Source organism: Rhea americana, unplaced genomic scaffold (genome assembly GCF_003343005.1).
Source record: "Rhea americana isolate MKP2758 unplaced genomic scaffold, rheAme1 scaffold_26, whole genome shotgun sequence".
NCBI classification, from domain to species: domain Eukaryota; kingdom Metazoa; phylum Chordata; class Aves; order Rheiformes; family Rheidae; genus Rhea; species Rhea americana.
This window is the reverse complement of record NW_028186379.1, coordinates 6,098,061-6,116,098: the sequence shown is the minus strand read 5'-3', so window position 1 is coordinate 6,116,098 and position 18,038 is coordinate 6,098,061. Positions and strand designations below refer to the sequence as shown.

The 18,038-nt window shown below is 38.0% G+C and overlaps 1 protein-coding gene and 1 long non-coding RNA gene across 2 annotated transcripts in view; one reads left to right on the top strand and one right to left on the bottom strand.

Moving 5' to 3' along the window:
- LOC146594433 (uncharacterized) overlaps window positions 1-18,038 on the top strand; it is a 73,373-nt gene that overhangs the window by 37,305 nt on the left and 18,030 nt on the right. The window lies entirely within an intron of this gene.
- On the bottom strand, window positions 14,314-16,627 carry NPVF (neuropeptide VF precursor). The gene is made up of 2 exons (XM_085307616.1): window positions 16,490-16,627; window positions 14,314-14,700 (listed from the first exon to the last, which is right to left on the bottom strand). Exons 1-2 carry the CDS (start codon window positions 16,625-16,627, stop codon window positions 14,314-14,316), a joined length of 525 nt encoding a protein of 174 aa, XP_085163742.1.

The window sequence follows — 18,038 nt, the reverse complement described above, 5'->3', positions numbered from 1 at the left end:
AGAGAGAAAAAGAGAGAGAGAGAAAGAAAAGAAAAGAAAAAGAAAAAAAAGGTTAGTAGGAAACTGAATAGAGCAAAACTAGGAACTAAGCCTACCTTCCAGCTCAGTGTAGTACACTGTGAATATATTTCAGCCTGTCTTCTTGTAGTTTCTGACAACACATTGAGAGGGTGATGAGCATCTTTTGGGATGATGCATAGAATAAGATAGCTAGTGATGTCAACAGATGGTTACCTAGTGCATGAAAACAGCATACTTGGGAACTATGGTCTGAAACAGAAGTAGCTGATAGTCTATTTTACCTCTCCTGAATAATGGTAGGCATGATAAAGTAATAAATACAGCCATGATCCAAGTCAAAAGCCAGTTCAGTACAGAAAAATTGATCATGTTTGAATATGTCTGAGAAGAACTTAAGGTAGTAGTTTGAGTGTTAGTTCAATTCTTCACAAATTGGGTGAGCATAAAATACTTCAAATAAGACAGGTAGCAGCACATCAGCAGGATTTCTGTGAATCGCTGCTTCTTATTCCCATTCTCAGAGATATCAATGTCTTTTGCTTATGTTTTGTGTGGGATTTTCACATCATCAGCTGAAATAGTTGGACTCATTGCTGGAGTCTGGATACTGGTTAGTTGGCTTACTGGAAGTTTCTGTCTTCCTGTGTTTGACAGACATAGTGATAGAATTTGATAGGTTTTGCTTTCTTCTGCTGACCTTTCCTTTCCTCTTTTCTCTCAATATGTTTTTTGTTTGAGTTGAACTGGTATCAAAATAAATGGATGTGTTTGAAAGTGTATTTTTGTTCCGCAGTTTCTTACCCAAGCAGGGTAAGATGAGCTGGAGGACCTACCTTTCTCAGAAAAGCATTAGGAGAAAGCTGTAAGCAAGTCTTCTGGCAAGTTATAATGCATACATAGCTTTCTTGAAGACTTATTATACACACTGTTGTGCATACAATAGAGACTGTAATTTGTTCATAGTGGTTTTGGAACACTGCTTTGTTTTTAACATGGATGCCTTGGCCACCACGTTACAGCAATCTACCCTTTAATGTTTGTGCCATCTACCAGTGCCATAGCTCAATCAATACCCCTGAATTCACAGATTAAATATGTTCCCCCAAAACATTATTTCTGTTTTTTTGCCCCCGTAGTTCTTCTTAGACTAGAGATGAATGTATAGAGAGGCTCAACAGAATCTTTTCCTTCATTCATTAATTATTCAGCTTTTGAAAAACTTTGTTATTTCCTTCTGAAAAAAAGTCCATGGACAATAAGGAGTTGAAGTCTTAAGATACTACAAGATTGACCTGCATTATTTGTTATTATAGAGGATGAGCTGGCTGGGAGAAAAACTCTCAGATGATCACTTGTACCCTCTAAACCCTCAGAGAGAAGAGAGTTCCCACAAGTAGATCTACCACTGCCTTCCAAGAAGTTGGATGTATCTCTGCTATATGATCATCTCTTACTTGTGTCCTCAGGTGTTAGTAAGTCTCTTTAGGGATCAGAACTAGTGGACAAAAGTCCCTGATATCTTTTAGTATTGCTTAGCAGGGTGGCTACACTGACTATCTTTGCTGATGTGACACGGGACTTARGGAAAGATGAATACTTTAACAGATTTCCAAGGACTACTGTGCTCTGGGTCTCATCTTGGGCCTTGACTCCATTAATTTAACCTGAAAGGACTTTGTCTGGTACATAGAATGCAGAGAATGAGCTTGTCACAACTGTTTTAGTTCTAAAACACTGTGGAAATCAGGAGGCAAAAGCAAAAATGAGAGGCTTTAAGAAGCATATGATCTTTTGAGAATTCCTCCTGGGCTGTGCAGGGGATCTAAGAAAAGTTGACCTTAGCTCAATCCTAAACATGATAATTACAAGCATGACATCTTTACTAAGTTATCTACACAAGTAAGCTGTGTGAAAAGAGGGAAAAGAAAAACATAGGATAAGCAAAATGAAGGCTCTGGCATAACTGTGCTTGCTGTGGATGTGCTGGGGCAAAGAGCAAGGCATGGCTTGAACTGGAGGCATAATCTGCCTTCTGAAGCAAAATATTCAGCTCCAGGGATACAGGGACTCTGATGGGCAGGTAAAATAATCATCTGTGTTTGACTATGGCTGATCTATGATCTCAAATCAGAGCTATTTCAAACTTCCCATTACCTAATGCAGAGAAGATTTGGATTTGTAGAGGCAGTTATTAAACTAGTATCTCTCCACATTGAAACTGCARATGCTGCAGGTGAGATAACCTGATTTAGTCGGTGGAGACAGAAAACAAAAAGATCATTCCTTATTGATTAAATTTGTTTTTCTGTTACCTAAAGGGTGTGGGTTGAGAAAAGGTGAGGCTAGCTCAGCTAAGTAGGGAGAAAAGTAATTTCTTTAATTTGCGTCATCTACCAATTGTAGTGGTGAAAACAGAGGAATGTGAGCATTTGGACAAAGAGTGTGGAGGTGTCATTCTCCAGACTTCTCACTTATTTTGATATCCATTATGTGATGAGAGCTACAGATGCATTCAGATCCAAAAAGAGCCAAAGCAAACTGTTTCTTGGAAAGAGAAATAATACACATTACTATCCTTATGCCAGTGCTAAAAGACAAAAGATAGAACACACTGATAGACTGCTGAATACACACTTCAAGAAATGCTCTTTTCAGGTTTTACATCAATTGCCATTGCAGTTGTTTCATTATTTTTTTTTTAGTTTACTTTTTCTAGGAATAGTTTATATGTTTAAAAATTGAGAGTTCAGTATTACCAGCCTTTGTTAACATTGAATGAGCACGAGATAGTCTTTGTAAAGCTATCTGTATCGTTCAGATTTTCCTAACTCTGCCAGTAGCATCTTATGGCAATGTAAAGCACACGTTCTTTAAAGGAATACCTTATTCTCCTGCAGAAACCTGCTTTTAAATGAGTGTTCTTTCTGCCCTCTTGTGGCAACGCAGCAGTTTTGCAGATTATTTGGGTTTCGAATTACTCGCATTGCATTTTAGTAATCATAAATGTTTTCCTTTGTTTTAGGGGAAAAAATGCATATCCCCAAGCCACTTTCTCTGTATATATTATTTTTATTTCGATCTTTCATTTGAGTACAGCATTTAAGCATTTAGATTTAAATTTAGATGTAAATTAATTACATTCAATTTTCTTAGTTTTACCCTATAACCCAGAATATGAAGATGAGTCTTATACGTTTGAAAAAACAGGTAAGGATCATTTCTTTTCTACCCATTAATGTAATTTTAGTTCAAGGGTCTGTGCCTCGCTTTTGGCCTATTCTCATAAAAACTACATAATTGCACACAGCAGCTTCACTTCTTCAGCGATTCTTCAATCTATTAATAAAAATCTCTCTCAAAGTTTCCCTGTCATGTCAATCAATCAATAAAAACATTGTTACCAGTGGAATTACTTTAGGTTTATCTTAGAATGAGGACAGGATCAGATGATAATGCAAATTTATATTTTATAAAGTCACTGTGCAGTTTAAGGGAATAATGTCATCAAATACAGGATTATGGAGAGTTGTACAGTTTTAGTTAAGGCTAAAGTGAGTTGGCACTGCTTACCATTTTTTTCTTAAGATCAAGTATACAGAGACAGGATATGTGTATATGCATACCCCGTGCTTTTTAGCTGGTGGGGATCTGAACAGGAAATTTTGTAGCAGACATATGTGCTTGCATATAACTTCATGGCTATTCCAGGGAACAGTATAATACAAAATAAGAGTTGCATGGATTCATTTCCAAGATAATACTAACAAGATGAGAATAATTTGCTGTTATATGTTGGAAAACAGAAAAAAGTAGCCACTACTTTGTACAGTRCCTTCAAACTTTCTCCTGTGTTCAAAGTCAAACCAAGCTACCATGTCCTTGTCTTTTTGACTTCTGGGGTAACTGAGTAAATCTGCACTGAGAGCTACTGCACAGGCCTAGCCTGTGCTGCTGTAAGGTGCCAGCGCCAAGATGTGCGCCATCTGTACTTAGCAGGAGAGGTAGATAAGATCCAGAAAGAATTTATCACTAGTTGTAAAGTTCAGGTGGCGGTGGGCTCTGCAATCCTCCATGCCGCCCCAGGAGATTCATAAATTCATATGCAGTATAAATCTGTACAAGTATTTGTTAGGAAATGTCTTGAAATATGGAACTTTGAGAAGCATATGGCTGAAGCAGTGGCTGAACCAGTGCAGGAAGTACATTCTGACAACTGTTGGCTGTTTTCCACTCCCCTGCTCTTTTCACACAAAAGTGACATTTCTAGCTCAAGAGCAGTTCAGAATCAACTGTGTTCACACTTCCCTATTTTAAGACTTCATAAGCCATATGTGATCCCAGTATAACAACATTATAAGTACCCTAGTGTACCGTCACTGGTATTTAATTTCTTCATAGGCATCTAAATTAAACGGGTACCTTTTCTTTCCTAGCTGCCAGTGGAAATCAGTAGCTGCATTAGGCTGCACCATTTCATTTGCAATGTCTCTTCAGAGAGGGCAAATTTGCAGCTCTCAAAACGGATGATGGACAATAAAGGGTAAGCAGATAGTTGGTTAAAAAAGTAGCTGCATTCAAGGGTGAGTTCAACACCTCCAGCATATGCATTTATTTGTTCTCTGAGCTTCTCTCTTCAACAGCAGGGTTCAGAGAAAGTTTATCTCAGTTCTCTTAAAAATACAAATCTTTATATTAGTCATATAATACAGTTAATTCTAAACATTTTTATTGCCTTGAGGTGCAGATGTGTTATGTGTACTCAGAGAACTGAGCAGCTGAAAGAAGCAGCTGATTTTTTAAAAAGTTCATCTCTGTTCTCCCTTACAAATTCATGCAAAGGGCCAGCTAAGCCCTGCTGGGAATGAAAACACATGGACCTCATCAGACTTACTGGCTCTGTTCAGCATCTTCACAAATTTTAAATCTATTTATTTTCAACTGGAATATTTAGTCTAAAGTTCCTCTGAGATGTAAGATAACCTCTGTATACTTTGAATCTAAGTAATGTGATACAAAGTGATGCAATGTGTTCTTGAGGCAGGGTGGCTTTGGGAACTAAAGATCAAAATCCAAGCAGGGTTTTTGAGAAATGTTTCTTTGCTATCATTCTTAAAAATGCCACTTGACTGATACTGTCATGTCTCCACCAATCCTCCACTGATGTGTGTACAACTTTCTTCTTCTCAAGCCTCTTCAAGCCTCATCTTGTATATGATTGTTTCAGTTTCTTCCAGTGTCTCTCTCTAGGATTTTCTGCTAGGTGGCTGCAGATATGTTCTTCCTCTAGACACATGCTCAGAAATGGAAGGACACAATAATTCCCTTTCTCTATTCTACTTCTGCTTTCTATTTCGTTAGTCTTTAAAAAAACCTCTTGCAATATAGAAGCACGAGATTTAAAGTATATATTATATTTGCCTGAGTGACTGTTTTTTTCCTTGCATTTTATTCTCAAAACTAGAATATGGCTAACAGTTGCCTCTGTTTTTGAACTACTGCTCATCTATTATTTGTTACCTGTATATGCACAAATATGATCGTTCCAAAATCAGACATGGTAACTTAATGTGCCCATAAAATACACGTATTGCACTGTGCATGTCTATGCWTCTGTGCAATATGCAGCGTGTGAAATTTAGCTCCTGTTTCTAATATTTAACTATTTCTTCATTCATTATGGCTAAAGTATTAAATATATGTAGGGGGGAAGGATAAATGTTTTGCTGTAGGTAGAATGTGAAGCTGTAGCTGAAAGGCTTGAAAACTCCTCACCTGCTTATTGTCTCTGTGTAGTGTATTCTAAAGATCAGCCCTCCATGTCTGTCTGAAATGTAGAAATCCCAAGACAAGTGAAAGAGGGAGCTTTCTGATATACACATTGCTTTCAACTCTTTCTGTTTGTTGAACTGTAAACTGACTTCTATTTGTTTTCTGGCCTGTATCAATCATTTTCAATGTGTTGCAAGAGTTAAAGTGGCTTGATATCATACTCAGGGCAATGAACATGGTGATTGATAAGAAGTCACTTATTATAATTGTCAGAGGTGAGATAAATGGCTCATGCAGAAGCTTCAAAACCAGAACAAAGTGCCCTAAATAAGAGGAGAGAGCTAAGTGGTAATCAAGTTCTAGAAGATATGAACAGTTAAATGACCTAACTGTTGGCACCATTCCTGCTATTGACTAGGAAACATTCTGCTGTGACCAGTGACCTACGTTATGGTGTTGGTCTCAAAATTAAAGTTAATGAAAGAATGTCATGAAATAGAGATAAAGGTTCTTTTGCAAAGTAACAGTTTTGCCTTAGCTCTGCATTTCCCAAACTTGAAGAATTATAGAATCATAGAAAAGTGTGGGTTAGACAAGACCTCTGGAGAGAATTGGGTCCAACTTTCTGTTGAAACCAGGACCTTAAAAGAAAAAAAGGATGATRTTCTTTATCTCTGTGTGAGGCAGAGCAATTCTTCAGTGCCTTTCAAAATCTGGGATATATCAAAATGAACTTTCTTGTTTATGATTTTCTTTATGTGTGTCTATCTTAATCACCTGTCTCCTTTTTTTTAGACTTGCAGACAATGGGAACATTTTTTTTTTCTGATTTTCCTTTTACTTTATACAAATCCATAGATCACAAGATGCTGATAAAGGGATGGGCTGAACCTCAGTAGCATTTAAAGCTTCTGTTTTTTGAAAGCTATTGTRGGCATGTGCTTTCCTTGCAGTACCAGCACAATTGTAGCCTACAAAGATACACATGCATTCTCTAAAGACTTATCTGGAATATTTCTTCCAGCCTAAGTGAATAAGTTGTGACAACCATACGAGAAATCCATTCCTTCTGCTGATACCATCAACATTTTAATCATATATCTTTCCAGATCTGATCAGAGGAATGTGGTCTGTAACAGCAATTGTATAAACATCCTGAAGTTTTGGGCAATGTTTGCAGCCTATCCTGATTTTCCTACAGGAAATGAAGGCTGAGATTTTGATAAGTGATGCCACAGTTGTGTATTACATACACATAGGTGTGAGACTAGACTGCTGCTGTGAAGAARCAATTCAGCTATGGGAACAGTACCACCTGAACCAAATCAACTCAGAGGAACTTCATCTCTCTGGAGAGAGAAAACCTGAGCAGAAAAGAATCTACCACAAATGACCCTGGAGAGATTTGATTCCAAATACCACATTGTGATAATAAAATTACTGTCCCTTTTGGTGTACAATGGGAAAAAACAAAGATCAAAAGCTGACATCTTTTTGATTTCTCTATTTTACTCTCTGTATGTTTCTGGTAATCCCCAAAATGTTATGGAAAGTAAAGCGAAGCAAGTCATTGACAGATCTTAATAGTGTCAGCATCACTCCATAAATCCTAGCATATGACTCATCTACAACTCTTGAGCCACCAGTTTTTAACTTTGCTTGCTTATACAAGATATATCCTTGCATAATGCCAGGTTTCTACACTACCCAGGCCTAATATCACTGAAACAAATAGCAAAGATGGGATCTGGATGACAYTAATAATTAGAAGTTATTCTTTGGAAAATCGTATTTTCACTTTGATACCATTCTCCAGAAAGGATATAAAATCCTGATTTGGGGATAGCTTCTGCCAGACTTTTAGAAGGAAGTCTGGAGTCCAGCTCACTGCTGTTAGGATTCTGTGGATATCAAAGCAATTTGTTCCTTCTCTTAAGTTCTGTTGAAGTTCTTTTCTAATAGGAGTGCCAATTAAACCAACTTTGCCTTATTCAAACCATTACTTACCATTTGAAACAGTATTTACATGCCTGTTTCTCAAGCTAAGAGGACAAATGAAATTCAGGATCTCAAGTCAAATTCTCCTACTATTTTCCATAATGGCCACACTTGTATCTATTATACAGGAAGGATCAGTCTGCCATAACAATCAGTATCTCCATCTTTCAGTATTTTCCTATCACATTCTGTATGATTTAAAAGCTATATATTGTGGATGTAACAAAAGGCAGATGTATATCACCTAAACAAGGCAAAAATGCTTAGGAGACATAGAACCTTGCCTAACAGCAGCTCTAAAAGGAAAGGACCTAAGCCCAGAGCCTGTCAAAAGGTATGGCTGATTGCATCAGAATGGGATACAATATTGATAATTTGGATTTCTGTCTCAGGTGAAATCTCATACCAGCAGCTCTCAGACTGCCTCTAAACATGAGAACGGCCTTTCTGGCTAAGACAAGTTCCTTTGAGACAAGTACCTATTTCTGGCAGAAGCCAGTAGCAGATATTGGAAGACTATAACAACAGGTTTCCTATCCTGGATGATATTTCTCCAGGCTACCTTCGCAGCTTCTGGCACACTGTGGCTTAGAGACTCTCTGAAGTAGAGATTGCATCTCCACTGCTGTATTTAATAGACTTTTCTTTCAGGAATTTGTGCAGCTGTTTTCTAAACTGGGTATGATCTCCATAGCAATGACCTCCATCATTAGTGTTTTGGATGAAAAAGGACTTCCTCTAGCTTAGGCTAAAGCTTCTCACTCATACTTTCTTTTGAAAAGTTCTTGTGTTCTTGTGTTGTCAGAAACAATGAATAGTCATTTTCTATCCATCTTCTCTGTATCAATCCTGATTTTATAGGTCTTTTCCATTCCCCCTGTTGGTTAGTTCTTCCTCTACCTGAGAARTTCTAGTCTTCATAGCTATTTCAGTAATTTTGGTCATTTTCATCACACTTTTCTATGGCAGTATGACCAAACTCCTGGCTAATCACTTCATAAAATCTACATATGTAGTCACGAAAAGAAGGCAAAATGTATTTTACTGTGGTTACATGGTTCTTTGAGATAAAACATGTATAAGGATCTCATAAATCTCTTTTTCTTTCCTAACAGGGCAGATTTTTCTCATCTATATTACATGGCGTAAAAGATCTGAGTGGCACTAACTAAGAACCCTCTACCCCTTATGTCCTCAGGAGAGCAGCACAAGTGCTAACTGGATTTCTATGAATATCTATACATCTGTGCTATACACACTTTAGTAGATGTCACTAACGAAAACATTTCCAACTCTTGCTACTGGGGGGGAGGACAATGCTTCAGACATCTTGTTCTGCATTTAAAAAGCTCTATTGATCTCTAAGCACTTGGACCAAGACTAACTCAGTTGTCACCTTTTGAAGAAATTGAAAAGAGCAGTTGCAGAAGCGGTTTAAAYGAATCTGAAATTGAAAGACTGCCTGTGCTCGCCTGTGCTCACCTGTGCTGACCTTGCTCCTTTCCCTATATTGGCACTAGTGATCATGAGACYATGCCAGCTGTTGCAGCTAAAAATAAATCGTTGGGATTTTTATAGGTTTAGGTTTTAGTTTCCATCCATACAGTTTTGTGATGGCTAATGCTGGAACTAGAGAAGTGGCAGGATGTTATGGTTGTGGGGTGGAGAGAAGCAGGACTGCTCCTTTTGCCAAGAGGCCATAGTCATGCCAGTAAACTCATTGTGCATTTGCATGCCAGATTCTTAATACGAAGATAGAAATGGTCTGAATTCCACTTTCCAGCTCAGTCTGGCTCCCTACATCTTTGGAAATGAGAGAGGCTGATTTCCTGCCTCTGCAAAGGAAAATTGACAGAGCAATAGGAATTTTCAAATGCCAGATGCCCAAGTCTTTGGCTTCTTCTGAGGGTAAAACAACACTGTCTTTTCTTATTCTACTAAATCTCTCCAAATGATACATTGCAATCAACTGCATGACGAGCCCTCAGACTTTTAAATTAATCAGTAGATTGTCAGCTGTCCTCTCTATGAGCTTAAGTCAGAATCTAAAATAAGCCTGATGTTGTTTTTGCATGGAGGCTTTAATGACAGACATAAATATTATGTGTATGGCAGGGAAGGCTGGGAGCTCCTGAACTCTACTAAAATTCATGCCGGTGAGCCTTGATAGTCTGTCACTTGATTTACTTTAGCCCTTTCCTCGCTTTTTCCCTGTTCATGAATAATATCTGTATATGGATGATAAATAATCTGGTGAGTAATAGCTATAGCAATGTATGTTGCCTGTTGTGCCCCTTCTCTTCCTGTTGTACTATCCAGTGATTCTTTTCTTGGCTCACATTCTCTCAAACAAAACAGAAATTTTGCACAGCATAGCATAATTCCTCCTTTATGTACTTTTCACCTAGTTCTTCCTCTGCTGAGGGAAAATAAATCACCAGTCATGTCCTGTATCCATGCTATGGAGCTTACAGTAAGAGTGCAGCCTAATTGTACTTGCTGCTGGGCCAGTGTTCAGGCTTCTGCTTTCCTCCCACAGCAGCCATCATTAATGGCAATTGGTGTGTACCTTCTCCCTGTTGCAAGGTGATACGTGCCTTTAAAAGCAGTTCCTATTGCTGCTCAGGGATTCTCACAAATCTTGCTTGCTCTAGGTTCACATGATGTACTGTGAGATTTGCAGGACCGGAACCGCTCAAAGTTCATAAAAGTTCCTTCTGCCATTCATTTGATTAGAAATCACTAAAGTATCCCACAGTTTTCCTGAATACAGGAAGAATGACATCGTGTTCTGGTGGCAGACAATGGCAAAACTTCTACTGCAGAGGCTGAAGCCTGGGCGCTGCCCCAGGCAGACAATTTGTTGATCAGTATTCTTCAGCATTGTCTTGGCAGCAGTACCATGCGGTCATTCCCAAGCATCATGCTGCAAAGAATGAAATAAGGGCTATATTTCTCATGGTAAAGTCATCCTTTATCCATCTGCCACTTTCAGGGCTCTGGTGGCATTCGCATGGCCTAGTATTTCCCACCTTGACAAGGTAAGTTTCTGTGAATGCAGTGGTATCTCTAGTACTTCAGTGCCACATCAGAACAAAACTGGTGTTTCACCAACACTTCTTAGATAGAGTGTTTTCAGAGACCCAGAGAGAAGCCCAAAGACTGATTTAGGACTCTCACTTGAAAAATCTTGAAAAAGTCTCTTGAAAAATCTTAATCTATTTAGAACTCCCTATCTCTTCGACATTTTAAGTCTGAGTGAATAGAGAGACTTGATATTCTCAGGACTGTAGCGTTTCACTATTTCAGATAGAATTAGGTTCACCAGTCATAAGTTGAGTAGTGCTGTTTCAGGTAGCCTCATTAATTTTGTAGAGGAGCAGAGAAAATTAATGGCAATGCAGGCTCTGCCCACCTATGAATTTATCTGATAAAAAGGATTGATTTGATTGTGGTTTTTTTCAGGTTCCTCTAAGGAAACATAGAATGTRAGAATATCTGGTTATTGGTTACCCATGGCATTAAAGACTAAGACAAGAGACAGGAGAAGTAATAAACACTTAGACATGCAAATCCTAAGGAATAGGAGATTCCAAGACAATAGCAAAGTGCAGAASTCCTAAATCAGTGACTGATGGGCCATTGGAAGCCTCGAGGAGGTTCAGCCAGAACTTTGTAACTGATTATCATGGCTCTCATGAGAAAGAGCAAACTTAYGGGCCTATGGGACTCTGTAAACTTACTATGGGATGTTTTAAGGGGATTGTGGAAAAGTGATAAACTTATTTTGGGATGTTTAGGGGAGGAGCCAAAGTCAGTCAAAGGGAGGGAGCAAGGTGAATAGGGGAGGAACAAGCATGGGAAAAATGGGGAGAAGAGGGGATAAAAAGGGTGAACTGCACGCAAACAAGCTGCTGTCAGTATGCCTGTATGGCCATGCCTGTACCTGATCACCACAGTCTGTCATGTCTTCTTATTAAACTGTGTTCGTGGCTACTTTCCTATGTGAGTGTACTCTCCATTCTGTGTGTGCRTGTGTGTGTGTGCGTTGCTGCATGATCCAGCAAAGTTCAAACCAGACTAGCCAGCAAGTAGAGTGAACAGCYTGAGTGCCAGCTACTGGAGATAGAGACCACCAGTCAAAGGGATCTGTAGGTCTGAGTGTTCTCGACTGGAAGGACTGGGCATCTGAGAACCAGCTACTGGATATACTGACTGTCTAAGACCAGCTACCAGAGGGACCTATTTGTGTGCATGTGATGGTAGTGTGAACTTTAAGCTGCATTAGCTGATGAGTAGGAAAAGAGGTCCGAGAGCCAGCTACTGGAGAGACCATAGGTCTAGGGGCTGGACACTGGAGAGACTAGATGTTTGAGCTAGCTGTTGGAGGGGCCCTATGCYTGGACCAGCTATTGGAGAGACCAATTTGTGTGTGTTTGTGTATGAGATCTGCTAGCAGGCTTTGAGGCTCATTAGCCAGCAAGCAAGAACAGGATCAGGTCATTTATACGATTCATGCTTATATGAGTCCTGTGGGTGTGTATGTGGTGCCAACATCACCCTGTTGCGTGTAGATAGTCAACTGTGACTCTATAGTCTGTGTGTGTGTATAGGGTGTCTGTGTGTGTTGGGGATGCRCAGCCTCCCTACTGGCTGGACCAAGCATTAGGGGACCACAGCAGCCAGGCTGTAGCAAGCTGCAGCCCACCAGATTTGACTTCCCTTTAGCAGTTACAAGTTCAGCTTCTGTTCAAAACTTACTAACAACTGAATTCTGGAAGAAATGGAAGCACAAAATATTCTACTTAAAAGAGAATAGTTTTGATAAGAAACACAGAGTGAAAATGCTAGTTCATAATGGCGTAGATCTTACTGTGTAGGTGTAATGTCATTCACATTAACAGAGGAACCAGAGTGCCCACAGAACAGATCCTGTAGGACATTAGAGAGAGCGTTATTTCAGATATATAAGAAAAAGAGTAACTGCATTATGAAATGACTTTGGTTAGATGTTATTCCTCCGAGGGGTCCAAGAAACTAGTTTTTATTTGTGGAAAATTCCTTACTAGTCACCCTTTAGATTTATATCGAAGATGACTCATAAACAACAGGAAAAATGCTTTCTCTGTATTTTACTTGATTTTTTTTTCAGCTACATATGACACAAAGGTACTGATGGTTTCAGTCCTGCTTGTTTGTTATTCAGACAGTGGGATTCTCTTTATTCGTACCATGCCTCTTTACTTATACTATGCTTCTTTTAATTTTGCTTAAAAGAACCATTAAATTGAATGCTTCAATTATACAGCTGTTCTTCTGAAAATAGTTTTTACAACCAACAGGACATCAGTTATACAGACGTAAATTAGAATTTATATACTACTGCCACTGAAGTAAACTAGTACAACAATCACTATAATTATCATTGCCTTGCACATCAAGGGTTTGTACAGAATAAATACAATATTATTCATAATATGAAGACAAGTTTGCATTTAAATTCTCATATATGTTTCCTTCTCATGACTTTTAGRTTTGAGTACAGACTGCATTTTTTCCAAGTCTTTCGATTTCAGTCTTCATCATTTGATTCCAGTTTTAACTTAGTTGTTAAAATTCATATCCCTAAAAATATCAGAAAACATAACAAAACAAAAACTGTTATTATCAGGTGATACAGTGACAAGGAAATGAAAGAAATCAAACAAACAGACAGAAATCTTGGCTTCCGATATATGTTATCTTCCCTTATTCCAACTTCTATTTTATGCATGTGTCARATGCAAAGTTAGTGCAGTCAACTCAAGCTGACTGAAGCCAACAGAAGCCAACTTTCATACAGAAACAAATGATATATTYTCAGATATGAAAAGAAGGACCTTTATTGAAGAGCTTTTAAAAATTATTTTGTAGAAATGGGCAGGAAATATTTTTTTCTAGCATGAAAAAAATCTGAGATGTCGAAAAAATTTCTCATCTTAACTTGAAATGAAAAATCAAAATGTCAAAYATTGCCTCAGTATCACAGTCTGAAACAAATAGGTTTGGATGAGAAAAGGAAAAWTTTTTTCTGATCATTTAAGAATGCCTCAATTCAGTTTTAAATCCTGTCATTTTTTACTCTAATTGGCAAAAACTTAGAAAATGAAAAGTTATTTAGAGTAATTTTTGTTGGTCATTTTATCCCACTGAAGTGGGATATCTTAACGATTCTGCGTATTTGCCCCTAAAGCTTTAAACTTTTCAAAATGAAACCTTACCTCAAAAAGTATTTTTAAACCTAATTTCGTCATATGAACTTTTTCAGGTTTGACCATTTGGCATCTTCTCATTAGAAAACGTTTCATAAAGAGATTCTCAACCAGCTCTTGTGATAATGCTTTTTAATATGATGAATTCCAAAGTTTTCTTTTGGTAAATTAGACTCATTAAAATGCTCAGGGAATATCCCAGGAGGCAGGTTTGTTGTGCTTGATCATTGCTAAACTGYAACTTAATTTCCAATTTAATATATGGCTTGAACACTTACATAGTATTACCTGGTTCAGATTCCTGTATATCTTGAGACAGATTGATGGACAGTGATTTCCCAAATCTCTGTGGCGAATTTAGAAGTGACTGAATGGAACCTTTAACAAATGGAGATCTCCCAAGCCTGTGTGATAAATGTGGGGCATGTCTAAGTAGACTCTCTTCAAAAGCCCTCCCAAATCTCAGAGGCAAATTAACAATTGGCTTAATGCTTCTTTCTTCTGGATCATTTCTTCCAAATCTGAGAGGTAAATTAGCAACTGAATTTGGCACCTTTTTTACCGCAGGAGTGTTCATTTTAATGATATTTTTTGATCCCCAGTCTTTCATTTCTTCAAAATTGAGACTTCTCTGCTTTTCTTCTAGTATATTGTCTTTAATCTAAARGAAAAGAAAAAATGGATAATATAATTTTAATAGAGTGTTATTCCAGCTACACACCAGTCACATAAAGTATTCATTTTCATATCTCCCTAGAAAGCTAGTGGGTAAGACTTTTTGTTATCTAATATTTTTCGTACTTATATTTGCTAAGTTCTCTTCTAATGTGGATTACTTCATATAGAGACATTGTCCTGCAGATTTCTTCAGTTCACTAACCTCTGGAGCACCTCTCTGTATCAGCTTTTGCAACTGTTCAAGTGATGTCAATTGRAAATATTTCCAGGCATAGGTATCGGTAACTGGGCCATGAGCTAAGTGTGGATAGGAGTCAGGTCCACATTTTCCGCTGTTACTAGCTGAAGGACTCTGGAGGGAAAAGGCTGGCCATATTTAATGGCTTTAATACAGACGTGAGCTTCTATTCATCTGGTGTGGATGAGCCGGGGGAGGATGTGATGAGCCATCTGGAGGAATAGTTGATTTCTTAAGCACTGGGTGTACGCTTTTGATCCAACATACCGCTGGATTAGCAGGCAAGGAAATAAGTGGGAATCATTTGGGTCAAGTCCACTTCAAGTCTGTTCTGGCCTTGCAGCATAGAGAATGCTCTGAGTTTTAAGCTGTTTTAATCCTCCACTAGTACACAGGATGCCTTAGGAGCTGCTGGGCTGTCAGAGCCAACCAGCACAAAATCTGCTTTCCTGTGGCTATGCTGGACTACAGTGTAGAACTGAATCTAGTATATTATCTGTCTCATGATGTAAGGYGCAGCTGTAGCCTGAAAAATAACTATATCAAAATAAGACTTTCCAATGTAGCAGTGTTCCCTGGGCATATTGAAAATTGTACATTCTTTATTTTGCGACAAAATTAAGCTTTTCAGCCTTAAAGGCAAACATGCACAAATATAATTTTTGGTTTCAGTTAAAGACACAAGTGCTATTAGTCCTAATTTCAGTACATTTTCCCAGTTTGCTGACTTCCTCAAGAGCTTCCCCATCTATAGGGAGAGAAAGGAAACAAACTGTCCCAGTTCATACTCCACGAGTAAAATGTTAAATAACTCTGCCTTGGATTGCACCTGCACACTCCTTCTGAATTAAATAAAATATATCTGAGGACCAGGGAATGTCACTGGGATAATTAAAGTTGTATTTTGGTTTGAAGGATCTTTATTACACCAGCAAAGGTACCTGAGACAAAAAGAGAGGTTGGATCTCCTTTCCTAGGGAGTATTTGCAGGGCAGACAAGAAAAAAAAATATTACAGATGAACTGTGCAAATTTTATTTGGCATCTATTGAGAAATAATAAATGTGGAACCCTGCAAAGATACTTTTATAGTCAATTTCCAGGGAAGAATTTTAAGACCATTAACTACATTAGATTTATAATGTTCTCTGTTTATCATTATTCTTTGAGCATTACAAGTATTGCTTTATTAATTTTGCATTAATAATGTATCTTTTATATTACGTGTATAAAATGCCTGACAGGAATGTTAATTGAGGCCCCACTGTGAGAGTAAGAAACATATCAGGAAAAGTCTCAGCCTGATCACAAAGCTGTATTGCAAGAAAATTGAAACATGAATTGATTTACATAGTATGTGTGTCAGAGCAAATGGATTGCCTGAAAATTGTCTCAAAAAGCCTTTTCCATACTGTTAGCACGATAATGCCCAGTCCTGTGCAATGAGRTTAGGGAAGCCTTTGCCAAAAACTTCACAGCGTACAGCATCTGACCCACAGTTCTTCCAAATAACATCGTAATAACACAAACCTTACCTCATAATATTTGTCATCATAGTCTTCTGTGCTCTGCAGGCTGGACTTCATCAGTTCAGCTAGGCATATGCTGTTTGATGTTAGAAAGACCACTGTCACTAAAGCAAATAGAATAAACTTGATTAAAAAGACTTTCATTTTTCTCAAATTAAGCTTACTTGGAGAGCTCACAATCTGTAGAGAAAAGGAAACTACCATCATTTTATATGATCAGAAAACAAAAAGCGATTTTGTTTGCTGTGACATCAATCTCAAAAGCTTTAATTCTTAATGTTAATTAGGGAAGTAATTTGATTATATTTAAAGAATGTTGGGAATTTCTTTTGTGAACATTTGTAACCGACATAGCTTCTTGTTAGGGACACACTGACTTTACAAATATTTTCTTCTGATGAAACATCTCTTAATTAGCTAAATTTGAGAGCCATCACAGTGCAGTAGAGACTTAAAACAGTCACAATGTTCCATCACTATATGTAGACAAAATCACCTTGTTTCTTTCTTTTTGATCAGCCCCTCAGAAAGACTATGAAAGGAAGATTTCTTCATATATGTATTCCTTTGTATAAGTGGTCCTTTTGGACCTTATGGTGCTTATTTCTAGATATATACAACTAGGGACATTTGCCCCATTGAAATCAAGTGCTGTATATTGAGGTTGTTGATCAGGTCCTGAGAGACATTATGCATCAATGAGATCTATTGACGTACATAGTCTACATATTTTAAATTGAACACGTTAATTTGTACTCAGTCTGAAATAGGAATGTGCTTTTAAAATCCCGTCCATCAGCAAAGTTTTTAGAAGTTTCAAAAGATCATACTGGATAGATATTCTTAAGGCCAAATTCCCAATGGCAGATTTAAAAAAGGTATCTGCCATTTTGCTGCACACAAAGAAAGCAAGGCACAGCCGCTGTGTGTTCTGTCCGTGGAGGTGACTCAGGCTGCACATTGAATGTGCCCTTAAAGGGYGCATTGAATCAGTTGCTAGTTAGACTGGCAATCCAGGCTGCCATAAAAAAGCATATTGCTTTGTTCTTCCATTTATTATTCTTAAATTCTTAAATTCTTAGAAAGGTTGCCTATATCTCATATATGAACACCTAAAGTCAGCTACATAAGTACAAATCTGAGTACTCAGGGTAAATACCCATATTGGAAAACTGGACTTTAGACAAGTAATTTTGCAGTTCAGCACTGGGGCTGTGAAATGTCCGTTCCATCACAGCACTGACAAAGTTGTCCCAAGAGGACATGTTTTATGCTGTAAGCAGCTGAGATAAAATGGACTGTTTTTCTGTTTATAGTATGCTACTGTATTAACTGTGCTGTAGATCTTTAGTTTGCAGGTAACCTCCTTTTACAATTAAGCTGCTGTTTATATGAGTTTAAAACTGTGTTACATGCATTGAGTCATTTCTGCCTTACACTCTCTGAAACCAAGATCCTGGAGCCAGTAAGCAGCTTTGTAGTAGAACTAACAAGCTATTCACACCTCCTTTTTGATTCATGAGAGCCAGTGTCATGTGCCAGAAACTGCTCTGAC